The sequence below is a fragment of the Bombina bombina genome, chromosome 5, assembly GCF_027579735.1.
Source record: "Bombina bombina isolate aBomBom1 chromosome 5, aBomBom1.pri, whole genome shotgun sequence".
Classification (NCBI taxonomy): Eukaryota; Metazoa; Chordata; class Amphibia; order Anura; family Bombinatoridae; genus Bombina; species Bombina bombina.
The window spans coordinates 737,470,851-737,492,807 of record NC_069503.1 but is presented as its reverse complement, the minus strand read 5'-3'; the positions used below and the strand labels follow the sequence as shown (position 1 = coordinate 737,492,807).

At 39.9% G+C, this 21,957-nt stretch overlaps 1 protein-coding gene across 1 annotated transcript in view; it reads right to left on the bottom strand.

Annotated features, from left to right (window-relative positions):
- The window catches only part of CDKAL1 (CDK5 regulatory subunit associated protein 1 like 1), a 2,417,072-nt gene that overhangs the window by 2,052,668 nt on the left and 342,447 nt on the right, over positions 1-21,957 (bottom strand). The window contains exon 5 of the mRNA XM_053714792.1: positions 4,145-4,229. Coding sequence (XP_053570767.1) covers positions 4,145-4,229 — 85 coding nt within the window. The remainder of the gene's footprint in view (positions 1-4,144; positions 4,230-21,957) is intronic.

Sequence of the window (21,957 nt, the reverse complement as noted above, 5' to 3'; positions counted from 1 at the left end):
CAGCCCCCGCGAGCCTAACAGCCCACAGGGAAAAAGTCAAATTTTTTAAGGTAAGAAAAAATGATTGGTTCAAATGCATTATCCCAAATATGAAACCGACTGTCTGAAAATAAGGAATGTTGAACATCCTGAGTCAAGGCAAATAAATGTTTGAATACATATATTTAGAACTTTATAAAAAAGTGCCCAACCATAGCTTAGAGTGTCACAAAAAATAAGACTTACTTACCCCAGGACACTCATCTACATGTTTGTAGAAAGCCAAACCAGTACTGAAACGAAAATCAGCAGAGGTAATGGTATATATATATATAAGAGTATATCGTCGATCTGAAAAGGGAGGTAAGAGATGAATCTCCACGACCGATAACAGAGAACCTATGAAATAGACCCCGTAGAAGGAGATCATTGAATTCAAATAGGCAATACTCTCCTCACATCCCTCTGACATTCACTGCACGCTGAGAGGAAAACCGGGCCCCAACTTGCTGCGGAGCGCATATCAACGTAGAATCTAGCACAAACTTACTTCACCACCTCCATAGGAGGCAAAGTTTGTAAAAACTGAATTGTGGGTGTGGTGAGGGGTGTATTTATAGGCATTTTAAGGTTTGGGAAACTTTGCCCCTCCTGGTAGGAATGTATATCCCATACGTCACTAGCTCATGGACTCTTGCTAATTACATGAAAGAAAAATGGGTTTAGTATCCCTTTATGAAAGCAAGTAATTTATAGCGTGTCTGACATTTGTATGGCTGGATATCCCCAGTTTGCCAGCGGCAATAATTTATTTATTTTTTTCCCATAAAGGTGGTGAGAGTCCATGATCCATTACTCTTGGGAATTCTACTCCTGACTACTAGTAGGAGGTAAAAATCCCAAAACTCCCAGTAGTATGGGTGCCATCAGGTAAATGTGTGGGGATGTTATTGGCACCTGCTTATTCTGTTGGCTATTAGTAGGTACTCTCTTATGGGTATATATATCACAGTCTGAGGACTATTATGTCAGGCATTTTAGCCTGGGCATATAAGTAACTTATTTCACCCTACAGTAGAACTTATAGGGACATTATACACTTGATTTTTCTTTGCATAAATATTTTGTAGATGATCCATTTATATAGCCCATACAGGTTATTATTATTATTTTTTTTGCTTTTTTTAGGGGGGGGGGGGGGTAAAAGTATAGTTATGCTTATTTTTAAATAACATTGCACTGATTTTTAAACTCCTAACCAAGCCCCAAAGTTTTAGAAGTAGACTGGTCTACCCTACTTCAGCTTGCTCCTGTTTGTGTAAAGGAAGGGGGAGAGGGGAGTGTCTGCTCTTTTTGCTATACAGTCACTTTTATTGGGTGTTCCAGCTAACATTTTCAACAGAGCTAAACTGGGAGCTTTTAAGTACGTTTTTAAATGGTTTTATACTGGATTTTTAAATCAGTATCTGTGCATCTTATTCTTTATAGTAGTGTCTATTACATGCAGATATATGAAAATTGGTGTATACTGTCCCTTTAAGGTGCATTAAGTATTTGTGAGTGCATGCTTATTTTTTGTTAACGCATGTTGGATAGTTGTCAAACTTTTTTTTGTTAGTCGGCAAGTTTGTGCAATGCGGTTTGTTTTGAGTGGGGGTTTTTCATGCTATTTCTTGGTTAGTGGACGCCATCTTATGTGCATATCGACTTTTCATTTTACATATTTACTTAGTGTATGTTGGCCTTTTCCTTCCATAAGGCAGGGAAAGTCCACGACTTCATTTCTTACTGTTGGGAAATACAACACCTATCCACCAGGAGGAGGCATAGACACCCCAGCCAAAGGCTTAAATATCCCTCCCACTTCCCCTATCCCCCAGTCATACTTTGCCTTTCGTCAATATAGGATAATCCTCCTTCAGCGAAGGAACGTTTGCTTCACACTCTAGATGTGGTTCGTGCCTTGAAGTTCTATCTTCAGGCTACTGAGGAATTCAGACAATCGTCCTCTTTGTTTGTTATCTATACGGGGAAGCGTAAGGGGCAGAAGGCTACTAACAACTTCCTTATCTTTCTGGTTGAGGCGTGACATCCGATTATCTTATGAGACAGCGGGACTACAGCCTCCTGAGAGAATAACGGCTCTTTCCACTAGAGCAGTGGCTTCCTTTTGGGCTTTTAAGATTGAAGCCTCCATGGATCAGAAATGTGAGGAGGCTACCTGATCCTCCTTACACACTTTTTCTAAATTTTACAAATTTGATGTATTTGCTTTTGGGAGTTTTGCCGGCTTTGGTACCCTCAGAATAGGGTCCGCCTCTTTTTTCTGTTACCCCCGTTATTCATTCCTCCTCTTTAGCTTGAGTATAGTTCTCCCAACAGTAAGGAATGAGGTTGTGGACTCTCCCTGCCTTATGGAAGAAAAAACAAATTATGATTTCCAGATAAATTCCTTTCCTTCCTGTCCACGACCCCACCCGTAATTTATGTTTCTGATGGGCGGCTCCCTTTTTATATTATTTCTTCTGGCACCTTTTATACCCTGATGTTTCTCCTACTTTTCCTTGTTCTCTCTGCAGAATGACTGGGGGATAGGGGAAGTGGGAGGGATATTTAAGCCGTTGGCTGGGGTGTCTTTGCCTCCTCCTGGTGGCCAAGTGTTGTATTTCCCAATAGAAAGGAATGAAGTTGTGGATTCTCTCTGCCAGGAAGGAATTTATCTGGTAAGCATATATTATGTTTTTGCACTTTTATTCTTGTATGCTCATGTGCGCTCCAGTAAGTGCGCTCCAGTAAGTGCGCCATTTGATGTTTACTTGTCGGATTTTTTAGCACGCTTCTTTTTTTGTGTGCTTAGTCTCTTGGTTACTCTAAGTTTGTCTGGTTAGGGATCACCCGATGCTGTAAGGATTTTTAACACTACTGAAGTTTGTTGAAGCCTCTGGTGAGAAGGAAAGATTTAATTACTAAGAGCTGTTATATTTGGATATAACCCGGCTTCTATTGCTATGTTTAAATCATTATCTGTATTTTGATTTTCTTATTGCCTGCCCATTATTTTCCTTTTCATTATGGAGCATACTGATACTGTCTCCTCTTCTGTAAATACTAGTACCTCAGAAGCTAGATCATATAAACACTTTCCTACTGATATACAGTGTATTTTTTGCAAGATGATTGACGTAATCCCCTGTTCAGCTTTGCAAATCATTTATTTATCATCTTATGCATTCTAATCAGCCTAATACTGCTCTTGCTTCAAGGGTATCTGCCCTCCCTCTGTTTTTTCTACATAGGGGAGTTCTTCAGACTTTGTTCCAGGATTTAAAGATTTTGTATGCTCTACTATATTTGCGACGTTGACGGTCATGCCCCCTCCAAGTAAGTGTAAGGAGGTGGTTACTGATAATCACTCTACTAGCTTATCTGATTTGAGTAAATTTAAGTCTTTGCACTGTTATTTAGCATTTACAGGTGTGTGCCTAAAAGGGGTTTCTTTTTTTATTTCTTTTTTATACCATTAACTCTTTATATGCACCAGACACCCCTCACTTGACTCATTTGCATTGTATGAATGAGAATTTGGGTCTGAATTGATACTAATATAGGACTATTTGCTTGTACTCAGGACCTCTCTTTTCTGTATTATTTGATTAAAATAGTGCCAGTTTCTCCATTATCATGTTTGGCTTAGGAACGTTTTAAGGACTTTGCAGAAAAGAGGTACTGTGTTTCTTTGCAACATACAGCCTTATTCTGAACAGATATGAAGTTTCCCAACTCCCATTTTAATTATTAAAGTGTTAAATAAACAAAAAATAGTTAATTTGCAGATAATTAAATCTAAGTAATTACTACTGGAGATAAAATAATTAAACAATATACAGCAGGTTGTCAAACAATTTAGAAAATACAATTTTCTAAGCTAAACCAACATCTGGAAAAAACACATTTAAAATAGTCAAAGCTTGTTGTAGTATAAAATGTGTATAGTTTCTTGTAATGCATTCTAGCAATGTGTACATTTCATTTACTAGGATTCGATTTTCTACCTATAACTAAAAATTAAATTTCAAACAGTATTATTTTTTCTATGTAACTCACCTTGAATGGACATACACATAACTCTTTGCAGATATTTCTGAGAAAATGCATTAACACTTACTTGATGGAGTTCCTAAAGTGGTCTTCTGCCGGGCTCTTCACGGTACAACTATTCAGTAGCCACAAATCAGCCTGTTCTGGGCTCTCTAAACAGTGAAGACGACAAAAGAAAATGAATTTTCAGAAACACTTAAAAGGTCCATAAAGTACTAAATAAATACTAAAAGCATGATGTATTAAAAGATTAGCCGGAGAAATATATGTACATGTATCTTCTAAAAAAATATTATTTGTTTAAATATTGAAGAAACATGTGTAAAGTATGAATCTCTATAATGTGCACCATCATGTTGAAACTCCCTTATCTTATCTCCTCTACTTTAGAAACACACATGAATGAGTCACTAGAGCCAGCAAACAATGTTTAGAATATAGCAGTGTTGAGCTCATGAAGTTGGGGACTGAACTTCATTCAATGCAGGAAACCTCAAGAAAATGAATGCCCATATATCTTTAAAACTAAGAAAAATGCATGTAAATTGCAACATAAGTTTCTATATAAACAATCTTGATAAAGGCAGGTAACTCTGCCGAAACGCGTAGATTGGCTTACAGAATCTTATTTACTTCCCCACTTGGCACATTACAGGTTCATTTCAAGCTCTTCATTTCCAGTTGAGCAAGATATATGAATAATTCCTGTGTGCGGTGTTCACAATTTTATAGCCATAGAGCTCCATTTTAACTCACCTGTTTCTACGGCGGCACAAACAACAGGTTCATTTCTAGCTCACACACTTCACATGAGCTAGATATATGAATAATTCCTGTGTGCTTGCAAGAGACCTTGGGTTTTAGTTACCATAACATTATCCACTTAAAGGACTGCTGAATAAAGAGCACCTTATCCACCTAAAGGATTGCTGAATAAAGAGCACCTTATAAAGAAAATCGATCCATTTGGAGTTTGGAAAGAAAAAGACGGACACTCACCTTTATTTTTTATCTACATTGTTGTTCCTTTCAGCTGCATTACTTCCCTCCCACTGGGGAAATTGGAGGATAGCGAACTACTACTTGCAAGTATCCTTTTTATTGTTACGGAAAGTAATTGACATTTTTGTTTCTTTTTCTTTTTCATATACCGGTATATATAATTTTCAAAAATAACGCTACACACTAATCATTGGATACTATTGGATAACATTGGATCAGTAATACTAGTCACATGACGTGACGTCACCACCCACGGATCACATGTTCCATAGCTTGTAACGGACATAATAGTTATTTGTTGTCATCCAGAACAGAGTCACCTCTCCTTAATTGAACTTAAGATTGTTTTGCTACTGGTCAGCAGAATTATTGCCACATCAAGTTTCTGTATACTGTAATTTTTAATATAGCGATCGCCAATTTTATATGTTATGAATTTCTTATTTGTTATTAGTGTAATCCTGTGATGCCGGCATCTTAGACTTATATGAGTTCCTTTATCCGATTTTATTATATGTTATGTAACTATCTGTTTATATTGGTTATCTTTTATTATTAAATTGACAATTTTCTGTCACTTTTTGGCATTTTTGTTCACACATATATATTCAACATTTTTGACTAATTTTGTTATTTATTATATTAGAATCACTATTTCACTTTAGGTTTGCTCTTTCCGGAGCGCTTATCCCACCCCACCCCCTTTTTCTTTTCTCTATATAAACAATGCCCAAGCTATTTGCAAGATTTTATAAAATATATGCTTTTCAGCTAATTGATTAAAACAGAGATTGGCATATTGTACAAGCTTACATTGCCCTCTCTGCAAGCCTTATTTAGTGGTTTTATTTTATGTTTTATTGCACTTGGACAACAACATAAACCTGTGGTCAACTAAATTATGTGTAGTATAGAAATAAAAGACAGAGGTTAAAGGCTGGCCTAGAAGGCAAAGATTTTTTTAAGCATCTAACAGGGCAACTTAAAGGGACATGAAACCCAAACATTGACTCATGAATCAGATAGAGCATGTGATATTAAACAACATTCCAATTAGTTTCTTTTATCTGATTTGATCTCTTTGTATCCTTAGTTTTAAAGCATACCTGTGTAAGCTTAAACGCAGCAATGCTTTATTGGGAGCTAGCTGCTGATTGGTGGCCACACAAATGTGCATAGCTCCACCCTCATTTAAAGGATACCAAGAGAATGAAGCACATTTGGGAATAGAAGACCATTGAAAAATTGTACAAAATCACATGCTCTATCCGAATCACAAAAGAAAAACGTTAGGTTTCAACTCCTTTCAAAAGGGATAGGAAAGTCAAAATTAAACTTGCATGATTTAGATAGAGCATGCAATTTTAAAACACTTTTAAATTCACTTCTATTTTAAAATGTGCTTTGTTCTCTTGTTTTTGAAAATGAATATGCACATATCCTACACTAGTGGGAGCTAGCTGCCGATTGGTGCCTGCATACATTTGTCTCTTGTGATTGGATAACTAGATTTGTGTGCTGCCACTAGTGCAATGCTGTTCCTTAAGCAAAATATAAGATAATGAAGCAAAGTAGATAATAGAGGTTAATTGGAAAGTTGATTAAAATTGTATCCTCTATATGAATCAAAGAAAAATGTGTGTTTTATGTCCCTTTAAGTAGAGAGGGTTTTCATAATCTGTGGTAGAGACTTTGATTCAGGCTTGTAAACCTAGAAAGATCTATCTAGATATCTAGGTCTATATTTCATGATGTATTGGATCATGGTTTTTGTAGTCATTCTTTTAGAATTCCAAGGATTTTGCCATTTCTGCAGGGTGGTTTGGATAAGGGTGTAACCACCAGATCTCTTAGGTCAGATTTCTAAACTTTCAGTTTTGTGTCAAAAGGATTGCTAATCTTCCTGAATTCAAGGTTTTGTTCAGGCTTTAGTTTGGATTAAACTGGTTTATAAAACCAATTTCTCCTCCTTGGAGTCTTAAAGGTTTTGCAGGCTCCTTCTCTTGAGCCCATTCATAAGGTGGATATCAATTTTCTTGGAAGGTGCTTTTTTTGGCAGTCTCTTCAGCTATAAGCACTTGAGTTATCTGCCCTTTCTTGTGATCCTCCATCTTATTTTTCATCAAGATAAGGCAGTTTTGAGAACTAAAACAGAATTTATGCTTACCTGATAAATTACTTTCTCCAACGGTGTGTCCGGTCCACGGCGTCATCCTTACTTGTGGGATATTCTCTTCCCCAACAGGAAATGGCAAAGAGCCCAGCAAAGCTGGTCACATGATCCCTCCTAGGCTCCGCCTACCCCAGTCATTCGACCGACGTAAAGGAGGAATATGCATAGGAGAAATCATATGATACCGTGGTGACTGTAGTTAGAGAAAATAATTCATCAGACCTGATTAAAAAAACCAGGGCGGGCCGTGGACCGGACACACCGTTGGAGAAAGTAATTTATCAGGTAAGCATAAATTCTGTTTTCTCCAACATAGGTGTGTCCGGTCCACGGCGTCATCCTTACTTGTGGGAACCAATACCAAAGCTTTAGGACACGGATGATGGGAGGGAGCAAATCAGGTCACCTAGATGGAAGGCACCACGGCTTGCAAAACCTTTCTCCCAAAAATAGCCTCAGAAGAAGCAAAAGTATCAAATTTGTAAAATTTGGTAAAAGTGTGCAGTGAAGACCAAGTCGCTGCCTTACATATCTGATCAACAGAAGCCTCGTTCTTGAAGGCCCAAGTGGAAGCCACAGCCCTAGTGGAGTGAGCTGTGATTCTTTCAGGAGGCTGCCGTCCGGCAGTCTCATAAGCCAATCGGATGATGCTTTTAAGCCAAAAAGAGAGAGAGGTAGAAGTTGCTTTTTGACCTCTCCTTTTACCAGAATAAACAACAAACAAGGAAGATGTTTGTCTAAAATCCTTTGTAGCCTCTAAATAGAATTTTAGAGCACGAACTACATCCAAATTGTGTAACAAACGTTCCTTCTTTGAAACTGGATTCGGACACAAAGAAGGCACAACTATCTCCTGGTTAATGTTTTTGTTAGAAACAACTTTCGGAAGAAAACCAGGTTTAGTACGCAAAACCACCTTATCTGCATGGAACACCAGATAAGGAGGAGAACACTGCAGAGCAGATAACTCTGAAACTCTTCTAGCAGAAGAAATTGCAACCAGAAACAAAACTTTCCAAGATAGTAACTTAATATCTACGGAATGTAAGGGTTCAAACGGAACCCCTTGAAGAACTGAAAGAACTAAATTGAGACTCCAAGGAGGAGTCAAAGGTTTGTAAACAGGCTTGATTCTAACCAGAGCCTGAACAAAAGCTTGAACATCTGGCACAGCCGCCAGCTTTTTGTGAAGTAAAACAGATAAAGCAGAAATCTGTCCCTTCAAAGAACTTGCAGATAATCCTTTCTCCAAACCCTCTTGTAGAAAGGATAGAATCTTAGGAATTTTTATCTTGTTCCATGGGAATCCTTTAGATTCACACCAACAGATATATTTTTTCCATATTTTATGGTAAATTTTCCTAGTTACAGGCTTTCTAGCCTGGATAAGAGTATCAATGACAGAATCTGAAAACCCACGCTTTGATAAAATCAAGCGTTCAATCTCCAAGCAGTCAGTTGGAGTGAAGCCAGATTCGGATGTTCGAATGGACCTTGAACAAGAAGGTCCTGTCTCAAAGGTAGCTTCCATGGTGGAGCCGATGACATTCACCAGGTCTGCATACCAAGTTCTGCGTGGCCATGCAGGAGCTATCAAGATCACCGAAGCCCTCTCCTGATTGATCCTGGCTACCAGCCTGGGAATGAGAGGAAACGGTGGGAATACATAAGTACATAAGCAAGGTTGAAGGTCCAAGGCGCTATCAGTGCATCTACTAGAGTCGCCTTGGGATCCCTGGATCTGGACCCGTAGCAAGGAACCTTGAAGTTCTGACGAGACGCCATCAGGTCCATGTCTGGAATGCCCCATAATTGAGTTATTTGGGCAAAGATTTCCGGATGGAGTTCCCACTCCCCCGGATGGAAAGTCTGACGACTCAGAAAATCCGCTTCCCAATTTTCCACTCCTGGGATGTGGATTGCAGACAAGTGGCAGGAGTGATTCTCCGCCCATTGAATTATTTTGGTCACTTCCTCCATCGCCAGGGAACTCCTTGTTCCCCCCTGATGGTTGATATATGCAACAGTCGTCATGTTGTCTGATTGAAACCTTATGAATTTGGCCTTTGCTAGTTGAGGCCAAGCTTTGAGAGCATTGAATATCGCTCTCAGTTCCAGAATGTTTATCGGGAGAAGAGATTCTTCCCGAGACCATAGACCCTGAGCTTTCAGGGGTTCCCAGACCGCGCCCCAGCCCACCAGACTGGCGTCGGTCGTGACAATGACCCACTCTGGTCTGCGGAAGCTCATTCCCTGTGACAGATTGTCCAGGTTCAGCCACCAACGGAGTGAGTCTCTGGATCTTTGATCTACTTGGATCGTCGGAGACAAGTCTGTATAATCCCCATTCCACTGTCTGAGCATGCACAGTTGTAATGGTCTTAGATGAATTCGTGCAAAAGGAACTATGTCCATTGCCGCAACCATCAAACCTATTACTTCCATGCACTGCGCTATGGAAGGAAGAAGAACAGAATGAAGTACTTGACAAGAGCTTAGAAGTTTTGATTTTCTGGCCTCTGACAGAAAAATCTTCATTTCTAAGGAGTCTATTATTGTTCCCAAGAAGGGAACTCTTGTTGACGGGGACAGAGAACTTTATTCTATGTTCACTTTCCACCCGTGAGATCTGAGAAAGGCTAGGACAATGTCCGTATGAGCCTTTGCTTTTGACAGAGACGACGCTTGAATCAGTATGTCGTCCAAGTAAGGTACTACTGCAATGCCCCTTGGTCTTAGCACCGCTAGAAGGGACCCTAGTACCTTTGTGAAAATCCTTGGAGCAGTGGCTAATCCGAATGGAAGTGCCACAAACTGGTAATGCTTGTCCAGAAAGGCGAACCTTAGGAACCGATGATGTTCCTTGTGGATAGGAATATGTAGATACGCATCCTTTAAATCCACCGTGGTCATGAATTGACCTTCCTGGATGGTAGGAAGAATTGTTCGAATGGTTTCCATTTTGAACGATGGAACCCTGAGAAATTTGTTTAGAATCTTGAGATCTAAAATTGGTCTGAATGTTCCTTCTTTTTTGGGAACTATGAACAGATTGGAGTAAAACCCCATCCCTTGTTCTCCTAATGGAACAGGATGAATCACTCCCATTCTTAACAGGTCTTCTACACAATGTAAGAATGCCTGTCTTTTTATTTGGTTTGAAGACAATTGAGACCTGTGGAACCTCCCCCTTGGGGGTAGTTCCTTGAATTCCAGGAGATAACCTTGAGAAACTATTTCTAGCGCCCAAGGATCCTGAACATCTCTTGCCCAAGCCTGAGCAAAGAGAGAGAGTCTGCCCCCCACCAGATCCGGTCCCGGATCGGGGGCCAACACTTCATGCTGTTTTAGTAGCAGTGGCAGGTTTCTTGGCCTGCTTACCCTTGATCCAGCCTTGCATCGGTCTCCAGGCTGGTTTGGTTTGAGAACTATTACCCTCTTGCTTAGAGGGTGTAGAATTTGAGGCTGGTCCGTTTCTGCGAAAGGGACGAAAATTTGGCTTATTTTTAGCCTTAAAAGACCTATCCTGAGGAAGGGCGTGGCCCTTTCCCCCAGTGATGTCTGAAATAATCTCTTTCAAGTCAGGGCCAAACAGCGTTTTCCCCTTGAAAGGGATGTTAAGCAATTTGTTCTTGGAGGACACATCCGCTGACCAAGACTTTAGCCAAAGCGCTCTGCGCACCACAATAGCAAAACCTGAATTTTTCGCCGCTAATCTAGCTAATTGCAAAGTGGCGTCTAAGATAAAAGAGTTAGCCAATTTAAGTGCTTGAACTCTGTCCATAACCTCCTCATACGAAGATTCTTTATTGAGCGACTTTTCTAGTTCTTCGAACCAGAAACACGCTGCCGTAGTGACAGGAACAATGCATGAAATTGGTTGTAGAAGGTAACCTTGCTGAACAAACATCTTTTTAAGCAAACCCTCTAATTTTTTATCCATAGGATCTTTGAAAGCACAACTATCTTCTATAGGGATAGTAGTGCGTTTGTTTAGAGTAGAAACCGCCCCCTCGACCTTGGGGACTGTCTGCCATAAGTCCTTTCTGGGGTCGACCATAGGAAATAATTTCTTAAATATAGGGGGAGGAACAAAAGGTATGCCGGGCCTTTCCCATTCCTTATTTACAATGTCCGCCACCCGCTTGGGTATAGGAAAAGCATCGGGGGGCACCGGGACCTCTAGGAACTTGTCCATCTTACATAATTTCTCTGGAATGACCAAATTGTCACAATCATCCAGAGTAGATAACACCTCCTTAAGCAGAGCGCGGAGATGTTCTAATTTAAATTTAAAAGTAATAACATCAGGTTCAGCTTGTTGAGAAATCTTTCCTGAATCTGAAATTTCTCCCTCAGACAAAACCTCCCTCCTGGCCCCTTCAGATTGGTGTGAGGGTATGTCAGAACCATTATCATCAGCGTCCTCATGCTCTTCAGTATCTAAAAATGAGCAATCGCGCTTTCTCTGATAAGTGGGCATTTTGGACAAAATGTTTTTAATAGAATTATCCATTACAGCCGTTAATTGTTGCATAGTAAGAAGGATTGGCGCACTAGATGTACTAGGGACCTCTTGTGTGGGCAAGACTGGTGTAGACACAGAAGGGGATGATGCAGTACCATGCTTACTCCCCTCGCTTGAAGAATCATCTTGGGCAACATCATTATCAGTGGCATCATTGTCCCTACTTTGTTTGGACACTATGTCACATTCATCACATATATTTAAATGGGGAGGAACCTTGGCTTTCAAACATACAGAACATTGTCTATCTGAGGGTTCAGACATGTTAACAGGCATAAACTTGATAAAGCACAAAAACCGTTTTAAAATAAAACCGTTACTGTCACTTTAAATTTTAAACTGAACACACTTTATTACTGAATATGTGAAAAAGTATGAAGGAATTGTTCAAAATTCACCAAAATTTCACCACAGTGTCTTAAAGCCTTAAAAGTATTGCACACCAAATTTGAAAGCTTTAACTCTTAAAATAACGGAACCGGAGCCGTTTTTACATTTAACCCCTATACAGTCCCTGGTATCTGCTTTGCTGAGACCCAACCAAGCCCAGAGGGGAATACGATACCAAATGACGCCTTCAATAAGCTTTTTCAGTGGTTCTTAGCTCCTCACACATGCAACTGCATGCCTTGCTTTCCAAAAACAACTGCGCATTAGTGGCGCGAAAATGAGGCTCTGCCTATGACTAGAAAAGGCCCCCAGTGAAAAAGGTGTCCAATACAGTGCCTGCCGTTTTTTTAATACATCCCCAAGATTAAAAGAACTATTTATAGTTATAATCCACTAAATATACTTGTAAAGTAATCGTTTTAGCCCAGAAAAATGTCTACCAGTCTTTAAAGCCCTTGTGAAGCCCTTTATTCTTATACTAAACTAAGAAAATGGCTTACCGGTTCCCATAGGGAAAATGACAGCTTCCAGCATTACCAAGTCTTGTTAGAAATGTGTCATACCTCAAGCAGCAATGTCTGCCCACTGTTTCCCCAACTGAAGTTAATTCATCTCAACAGTCCTGTGTGGAAACAGCCATCGATTTTAGTAACGGTTGCTAAAATCATCTTCCTCTTACAAACAGAAATCTTCATCTCTTTTCTGTTTCAGAGTAAATAGTACATACCAGCACTATTTTAAAATAAACTCTTGATTGAAGAATAAAAACTACATTTAAACACCAAAAAACTCTTAACCATCTCCGTGGAGATGTTGCCTGTGCAACGGCAAAGAGAATGACTGGGGTAGGCGGAGCCTAGGAGGGATCATGTGACCAGCTTTGCTGGGCTCTTTGCCATTTCCTGTTGGGGAAGAGAATATCCCACAAGTAAGGATGACGCCGTGGACCGGACACACCTATGTTGGAGAAATGTGACTTTTTGCCTAAGGTGGAGTCTTTGGACAGAATGAGTAAGGAAATTATTGTTTTTTTTTTTTTTTGTCCTAATCCAAATTATGGAGAAGCGGCTCCATAAATTCTTTTGGATATTCCAAAAACTTTGAAGTACTATTTGCAGGCAACTAAGCATTTTAGGCAAGCTTCTAGGTTGTTTGTTCATTTTCTGGCTCTAGTAAAGGTCAGAAAGCTACAGCTGTTTTCTTGGCCTCATAGCTTAAAGCTTTTCATTCAGAAGGCTTACTTGGAGGTGGGTCTCCTTCCAAACAAATTACTGACCATTCTACTAAGTCAGTTGCCACATCTTGGACCATAAAGAATGAGGCCTCTCTAGATCAGATTTGCAAGGCAGCTACTTGGTCTTTTTTGCATACTTTCACTAAATGCTACCATTTTGATGTTTTTACTTCTTCTGAAAAATTATAACTCTTTAAAGTATTGTAAAAAGGGTTGGACTCATCACCACGACAGAAATTAATTTATCAGGTAAGCATAAATTGTTTTTTTTTTTTGTGTAAATGTTTTTTTTTCCTCTCCAGAAATTTCCTAGCTTGTCCTGAACTGAAGTTGACAGAGGATAGATGTGTATATAAAGAAAGCAAATTGTTTATAAAAGTCAAGGACATTTCTGCCTACTTTAAAGTGGAATTGGGCTACATATTTAGAGCTGCAACAACTAACCGATTATTAAAATAGTTGGCTACGAATCTCATAATCGATTAGTTGGTCTGTGCCTGGCACCAGCTGCTTCACTCCAATAAGCTCCTTCACATGGTATTGTGTTTTATGGTTATGCCCTTAGCCTAAAGGACATCTACAGACGTTTACTTTCACTTTTTCAGGACAGTATGTTTCCTTTTTAAGTTTACAACTACTTCTGACTTATGTGCAACCCAGATTTTAATAGGGCTTCTATTTTAAAGGGACATATGAGTGGAAAAGTAAATTGGAAAGTTGTTTGAAATTGTATGTTCTATCCAAACCATGAAAAAAAAAAAAAAATATGGGGGATTTCCTGTCCCTTTAAAGAGCAGGAGTTTCCAAACTTTGTTTTAAAAAAATACACTCATAAAATGCATGTGAGAAATTTAAAGAACAAACAAAAAACTACCTACAATGCCCTCAAGCAAATTTGTATTCATAAACATAGAAAATAGAGACAAAAAACAACAACATATTGAAAAACCATGTGAGGCAGTGACTTTTCTTAAGTAAAAAAAATGGGCCAGTTATAAATATATCATTTAGCCTAAAGAAAATGTGAATGGTTATATAATTCAAATAATCCTACAAATTCAGAACTTAACCCACAATACACAAACTTCCAATTTACTAATTAAAATACAGGCGCAATTTCCTTATTAGGTTCGGAATAGTCCTGCTGTGCCTACAACATAAAGCCTTTAATAGGTGTATCTAAAGTGCTATTTCACTCAAAGAAAGTACAACTTATTTCAGTTTACTGTCAATCAAAGAAAAATTGGAAGTCAACATGCAAATAGCATGCAAAACAGGAACTGCAAGAAACATTAGCCTAGACTTTTATTTATTTTTTTCATCGTCCCTTTGCTCCTTTTCGTGCAGACATTACGGCAGCAAGCCCTTCAATCTGAAAATCCTCCTCTGCAGGATCAAATAAATGATCTTTATCTAAATAATCTATTTAAGCATTCCAAAGGCTGAACTAGCTGGACACTTTCCAAGACGGTACAAACAGACTAGCATGTTCTCCTGAAATAACCCATCCAACGGCATGTTAACCCAATAGTGATGTTATTTATAAAGTATTTTTCCTTCTATTCTCTTAGAATATTTGTAAAAAGCATTAGGTAGGGTATATGGCTTTAATTTAAACAGGTCTGGAAATGTCTACTAGGATCCAACATTAGTGGTATCTAAGAAGACTACTAACTTTTTTTTCCCGCATGAGGAATACATTTTTCTTCATAGTCTTATATTTTCCATTACACTTGCTTTACATTGTACATTAAAGAATTCAAGGTAAATCAAAACCATATGCCAATGTTTAAATAAAAAAAATTAAAAACAAAAAAAAAGTAAAAACTCCCTTTCTAACCAAGATTTGAAAAAGGTAACTGTATGGTAATTTGTATATTAAACAATGAGATATATTGACATTAATATTTAAAAAAAAAAACAGCACTATTGGGTTTGCACAAATGGTAAGATAGCAATGCATTTCTTATCTTCATTATTTATTTTTATATTCCATACTGCTATACACACACTGGTTCATAATACTAAAGTAACATATACAAAAAAGAAGACACAAACTGTGAGATGCCATCTGATGCAGATCAACTTATTTCAAAAAAGGGGGAGACAAAGCAACCATTAATTGGTAACTATTGATTAAAAAAACAAACAAAAAAGAAAAATGATAAGACTCCCTATCCCAGTTTTTCTCCCAAAGCAACAGGAAACTATTGTTTTTCTCTATATCCATGTGCATAGAACAGTGTCACCATTATACCAAACAATCCAAAATGGTCTTTACTCGTGTATGTTATTAGATTAGAGGTATTTGTGCCAAAAAATGATAAAAGATTAGGTTTAATAAAATAAAAACAGAATTTTTGCTTACCTGATAAATTACTTTCTCCAACGGTGTGTCCGGTCCACAGCGTCATCCTTACTTGTGGGAATATCTCTTCCCCAACAGGAAATGGCAAAGAGTCCCAGCAAAGCTGGCCATATAGTCCCTCCTAGGCTCCGCCCACCCCAGTCATTCGACCAACGGACAGGAGGAAAAAATAGGAGAAACCATAGGGTGTCGTGGTGACTGTAGTTAAAGAAAATAATTCATCGGACCTGATTAAAAAACCAGGGCGGGCCGTGGACCGGACACACCGTTGGAGAAAGTAATTTATCAGGTAAGCATAAATTCTGTTTTCTCCAACATTGGTGTGTCCGGTCCACGGCGTCATCCTTACTTGTGGGAACCAATACCAAAGCTTTAGGACACGGATGAAGGGAGGGAGCAAATCAGGTTACCTAAACGGAAGGCACCACGGCTTGCAAAACCTTTCTCCCAAAAATAGCCTCCGAAGAAGCAAAAGTATCAAATTTGTCAAATTTGGCAAAAGCGTGCAGTGAAGACCAAGTCGCTGCCTTACATATCTGATCAACAGAAGCCTCGTTCTTGAAGGCCCATGTGGAAGCTACAGCCCTAGTGGAGTGAGCTGTGATTCTTTAAGGAGGCTGCCGTCTGGCAGTCTCATAAGCCAATCGGATGATGCTTTTAAGCCAAAAGGAAAGAGAGGTAGAAGTTGCTTTTTGACCTCTCCTTTTACCAGAATAGACGACAAACAGAGAAGAAGTTTGTCTGAACTCTTTTGTAGCTTCTAAGTAGAATTTTAGAGCACGGACTACATCTAAATTGTGTAGCAAACGTTCCTTCTTTGAAACTGGATTCGGACACAAAGAAGGTACAACTATCTCCTGATTAATATTTTTGTTGGAAACAACCTTTGGTAAAAAAACAGGCTTAGTACGCAGAACAACCTTATCTGAATGGAACACCAGATAGGGTGGAGTACACTGTAGAGCAGATAACTCAGAAACTCTTCTAGCAGAAGAAATAGCAACCAAAAACAAAACTTTCCAAGATAACAACTTAATATCTATGGAATGCAAAGGTTCAAACAGAACCCCTTGAAGAACTGAAAGAACTAGATTTAAACTCCAGGGAGGAGTCAAAGGTCTGTAAACAGGCTTGATCCTAACCAAAGCCTGAACAAATGCTTGAACATCTGGCACAACTGCCAGTCGTTTGTGTAGTAAGAAAGATAAAGCAGAAATCTGTCCCTTTAGAGAACTCGCAGATAATCCTTTATCCAAACCTTCTTGTAGAAAAGAATCCTAGGAATCTTTATCTTATTCCATGGGAATCCCTTGGATTCACACCAGAAGATATATCTTTTCCATATTTTATGGTAAATCTTTCTAGTTACCGGTTTTCTGGCTTGAACCAGAGTATCACAGAATCTGAAAACCCACGCTTTGATAGAATCAAGCGTTCAATCGCCAAGCAGTCAGCTGGAGGGAGACCAGATTTGGATGTTCGAATGGACCCTGAACAAGAAGGTCCTGTCTCAAAGGTAGCTTCCATGGTGGAACCGATGACATATTCACCAGGTCTGCATACCAAGTCCTGCGTGGCCACGCAGGAGCTATTAAGATCACCGAGGCCCTCTCCTGTTTGATCCTGGCTACCAGCCTGGGAATGAGAGGAAACGGTGGAAACACATAAGCTAGGTTGAAGGTCCAAGGCGCTACTAGTGCATCCACTAGAGTCGCCTTGGGATCCCTGGATCTGGACCCATAGCAAGGAACCTTGAAGTTCTGACGAGACGCCATCAGATCCATATCTGGAATGCCCCATAGTTGCGTCAATTGGGCAAAGATCTCCGGGTGGAGTTCCCACTCCCCCGGATGGAATGTCTGACGACTCAAATAATCCGCTTCCCAGTTTTCCACACCTGGGATGTGGATCGCAGATAGGTGGCAGGAGTGATTCTCCGCCCATTGTATTATTTTGGTCACTTCTTTCATCGCCAGGGAACTCCTTGTTCCCCCCTGATGATTGAGATACGCAACAGTCGTCATGTTGTCTTGTATAGTCCCCATTCCACTGTTTCAGCATGCACAGTTGGAATGGTCTTAGATGAATTCGCGCAAAAGGAACTATGTCCATTGCTGCAACCATCAAACCTACTACTTCCATGCACTGAGCTACGGAAGGACGAGGAATAGAATGAAGAACTTGACAAGCGTTTAGAAGTTTTGACTTTCTGATTTCTGTCAAGAAAATCCTCATTTCTAAGGAATCTATTATTGTTCCCAAGAAGGTAACTTGTCGACGGAGACAGGGAACTTTTTTCTATGTTCACCTTCCATCCGTGAGATCTGAGAAAGGCCAGAACGATGTCTGAATGAGCCTTTGCCTTTGAAAGAGACGACGCTTGTACTAGAATGTCGTCCAAGTACGGTACTACTGCAATGCCCCTTGGTCTTAGAACCGCTAGAAGGGAACCGAGTACCTTTGTGAAAATCCTTGGAGCAGTGGCTAACCCGAATGGGAGTGCCACAAACTGGTAATGTTTGTCCAGAAAGGCGAACCTTAGGAACTGATGATGTTCTTTGTGGATAGGGATATGTAGATACGCAAATCGTTAGATCCACGGTAGACATAAATTGACCTTCCTGAATTGTGGGTAGAATCGTTGGAATGGTTTCCATCTTGAACGATGGTACTCTGAGAAATTTGTTTAGGATCTTTAAATCCAGGATTGGTCTGAAAGTTCCCTCTTTTTTTGGGAACTACAAACAGATTTGAGTAAAATCCCATTCCTTGTTCCGCCGTTGGAACTGGGTGTATCACCCCCATCTTTAACAGGTCTTCTACACAATGTAAGAATGCCTGTCTATTTATTTGGTTTGAGGATAAGTAAGACATGTGGAACCTTCCCCTTGGGGGTAGTTCCTTGAATTCCAGAAGATAACCCTGAGAAACTATTTCTAGCGTCCACGGATCCTGAACATCTCTTGCCCAAGCCTGAGCAAAGAGAGAGAGAGTCTGCCCCCCACTAGATCCGGTCCCGGATCGGGGGCTACTCCTTCATGCTGTTTTGTTAGCAGCGGCAGGCTTCTTGGCCTGCTTACCCTTGTTCCAGCCTTGCATCGGTTTCCAGGCTGGTTTGGTCTGTGAGGTATTACCCTCTTGCTTAGAGGATGCAGAATTAGAGCCCGGTCCGTTCCTGAAATTACGAAAGGAACGAAAATTAGACTTATTCTTGGCTTTGAAAGGCCTATCTTGTGGGAGGGCGTGGCCCATTCCCCCAGTGATGTCTGAGATAATCTCTTTCAATTCTGGCCCAAAGAGAGTTTTACCCTTGAAGAGGATATTAAGCAATTTTGTCTTGGATGATACATCCGCTGACCAAGACTTTAGCCAAAGCGCTCTGCGCACCACAATTGCAAACCCTGAATTTTTCGCCGCTAATCTAGCTATTTGCAAAGCGGCATCTAAAATAAAGGAGTTAACCAACTTAAGTGCGTGAACTCTGTCCATAACCTCCTCATATGGAGTCTCTCTACTGAGCGACTTTTCTAGTTCCTCGAACCAGAACCACGCTGCTGTAGTGACAGGAACAATGCACGAAATGGGTTGAAGGTAACCTTGCTGTATAAAAATCTTTTTAAGCAAACCCTCCAATTTTTTATCCATAGGATCTTTGAAAGCACAATTATCCTCGATAGGAATAGTAGTGCGCTTGTTTAGAGTAGAAACTGCCCCCTCGACCTTAGGGACTGTCTGCCATAAGTCCTTTCTGGGGTCGACCATAGGAAAACATAATTTATGTAAGAACTTACCTGATAAATTCATTTCTTTCATATTAACAAGAGTCCATGAGCTAGTGACGTATGGGATATACATTCCTACCAGGAGGGGCAAAGTTTCCCAAACCTTAAAATGCCTATAAATACACCCCTCACCACACCCACAAATCAGTTTAACGAATAGCCAAGAAGTGGGGTGATAAGAAAAAAAGTGCGAAGCATATAAAATAAGGAATTGGAATAATTGTGCTTTATACAAAAAAATCATAACCACCACAAAAAAGGGCGGGCCTCATGGACTCTTGTTAATATGAAAGAAATGAATTTATCAGGTAAGTTCTTACATAAATTATGTTTTCTTTCATGTAATTAACAAGAGTCCATGAGCTAGTGACGTATGGGATAATGACTACCCAAGATGTGGATCTTTCCACACAAGAGTCACTAGAGAGGGAGGGATAAAATAAAGACAGCCAATTCCTGCTGAAAATAATCCACACCCAAAATAAAGTTTAACGAAAAACATAAGCAGAAGATTCAAACTGAAACCGCTGCCTGAAGTACTTTTCTACCAAAAACTGCTTCAGAAGAAGAAAATACATCAAAATGGTAGAATTTAGTAAAAGTATGCAAAGAGGACCAAGTTGCTGCTTTGCAGATCTGGTCAACCGAAGCTTCATTCCTAAACGCCCAGGAAGTAGATACTGACCTAGTAGAATGAGCTGTAATTCTCTGAGGCGGAATTTTACCCGACTCAACATAGGCAAGATGAATTAAAGATTTCAACCAAGATGCCAAAGAAATGGCAGAAGCTTTCTGGCCTTTCCTAGAACCGGAAAAGATAACAAATAGACTAGAAGTCTTACGGAAAGATTTCGTAGCTTCAACATAATATTTCAAAGCTCTAACAACATCCAAAGAATGCAATGATTTCTCCTTAGAATTCTTAGGATTAGGACATAATGAAGGAACCACAATTTCTCTACTAATGTTGTTGGAATTCACAACTTTAGGTAAAAATTCAAAAGAAGTTCGCAACACCGCCTTATCCTGATGAAAAATCAGAAAAGGAGACTCACACGAAAGAGCAGATAATTCAGAAACTCTTCTAGCAGAAGAGATGGCCAAAAGGAACAAAACTTTCCAAGAAAGTAATTTAATGTCCAATGAATGCATAGGTTCAAACGGAGGAGCTTGAAGAGCTCCCAGAACCAAATTCAAACTCCAAGGAGGAGAAATTGACTTAATGACAGGTTTTATACGAACCAAAGCTTGTACAAAACAATGAATATCAGGAAGAATAGCAATCTTTCTGTGAAAAAGAACAGAAAGAGCGGAGATTTGTCCTTTCAAAGAACTTGCGGACAAACCCTTATCTAAACCATCCTGAAGAAACTGTAAAATTCTCGGTATTCTAAAAGAATGCCAAGAAAAATGATGAGAAAGACACCAAGAAATATAAGTCTTCCAGACTCTATAATATATCTCTCGAGATACAGATTTACGAGCCTGTAACATAGTATTAATCACGGAGTCAGAGAAACCTCTATGACCAAGAATCAAGCGTTCAATCTCCATACCTTTAAATTTAAGGATTTCAGATCCGGATGGAAAAAAGGACCTTGTGACAGAAGGTCTGGTCTTAACGGAAGAGTCCATGGCTGGCAAGATGCCATCCGGACAAGATCCGCATACCAAAACCTGTGAGGCCATGCCGGAGCTATTAGCAGAACAAACGAGCATTCCCTCAGAATCTTGGAGATTACTCTTGGAAGAAGAACTAGAGGCGGAAAGATATAGGCAGGATGATACTTCCAAGGAAGTGATAATGCATCCACTGCCTCCGCCTGAGGATCCCGGGATCTGGACAGATACCTGGGAAGTTTCTTGTTTAGATGAGAGGCCATCAGATCTATCTCTGGGAGCCCCCACAATTGAACAATCTGAAGAAATACCTCTGGGTGAAGAGACCATTCGCCCGGATGCAACGTTTGGCGACTGAGATAATCCGCTTCCCAATTGTCTACACCTGGGATATGAACCGCAGAGATTAGACAGGAGCTGGATTCCGCCCAAACCAAAATTCGAGATACTTCTTTCATAGCCAGAGGACTGTGAGTCCCTCCTTGATGATTGATGTATGCCACAGTTGTGACATTGTCTGTCTGAAAACAAATGAACGATTCTCTCTTCAGAAGAGGCCAAAACTGAAGAGCTCTGAAAACTGCACGGAGTTCCAAGATATTGATCGGTAATCTCACCTCCTGAGATTCCCAAACTCCTTGTGCCGTCAGAGATCCCCACACAGCTCCCCAACCTGTGAGACTTGCATCTGTTGAAATTACAGTCCAGGTCGGAAGAACAAAAGAAGCCCCCTGAATTAAACGATGGTGATCTGTCCACCACGTTAGAGAGTGCCGAACAATC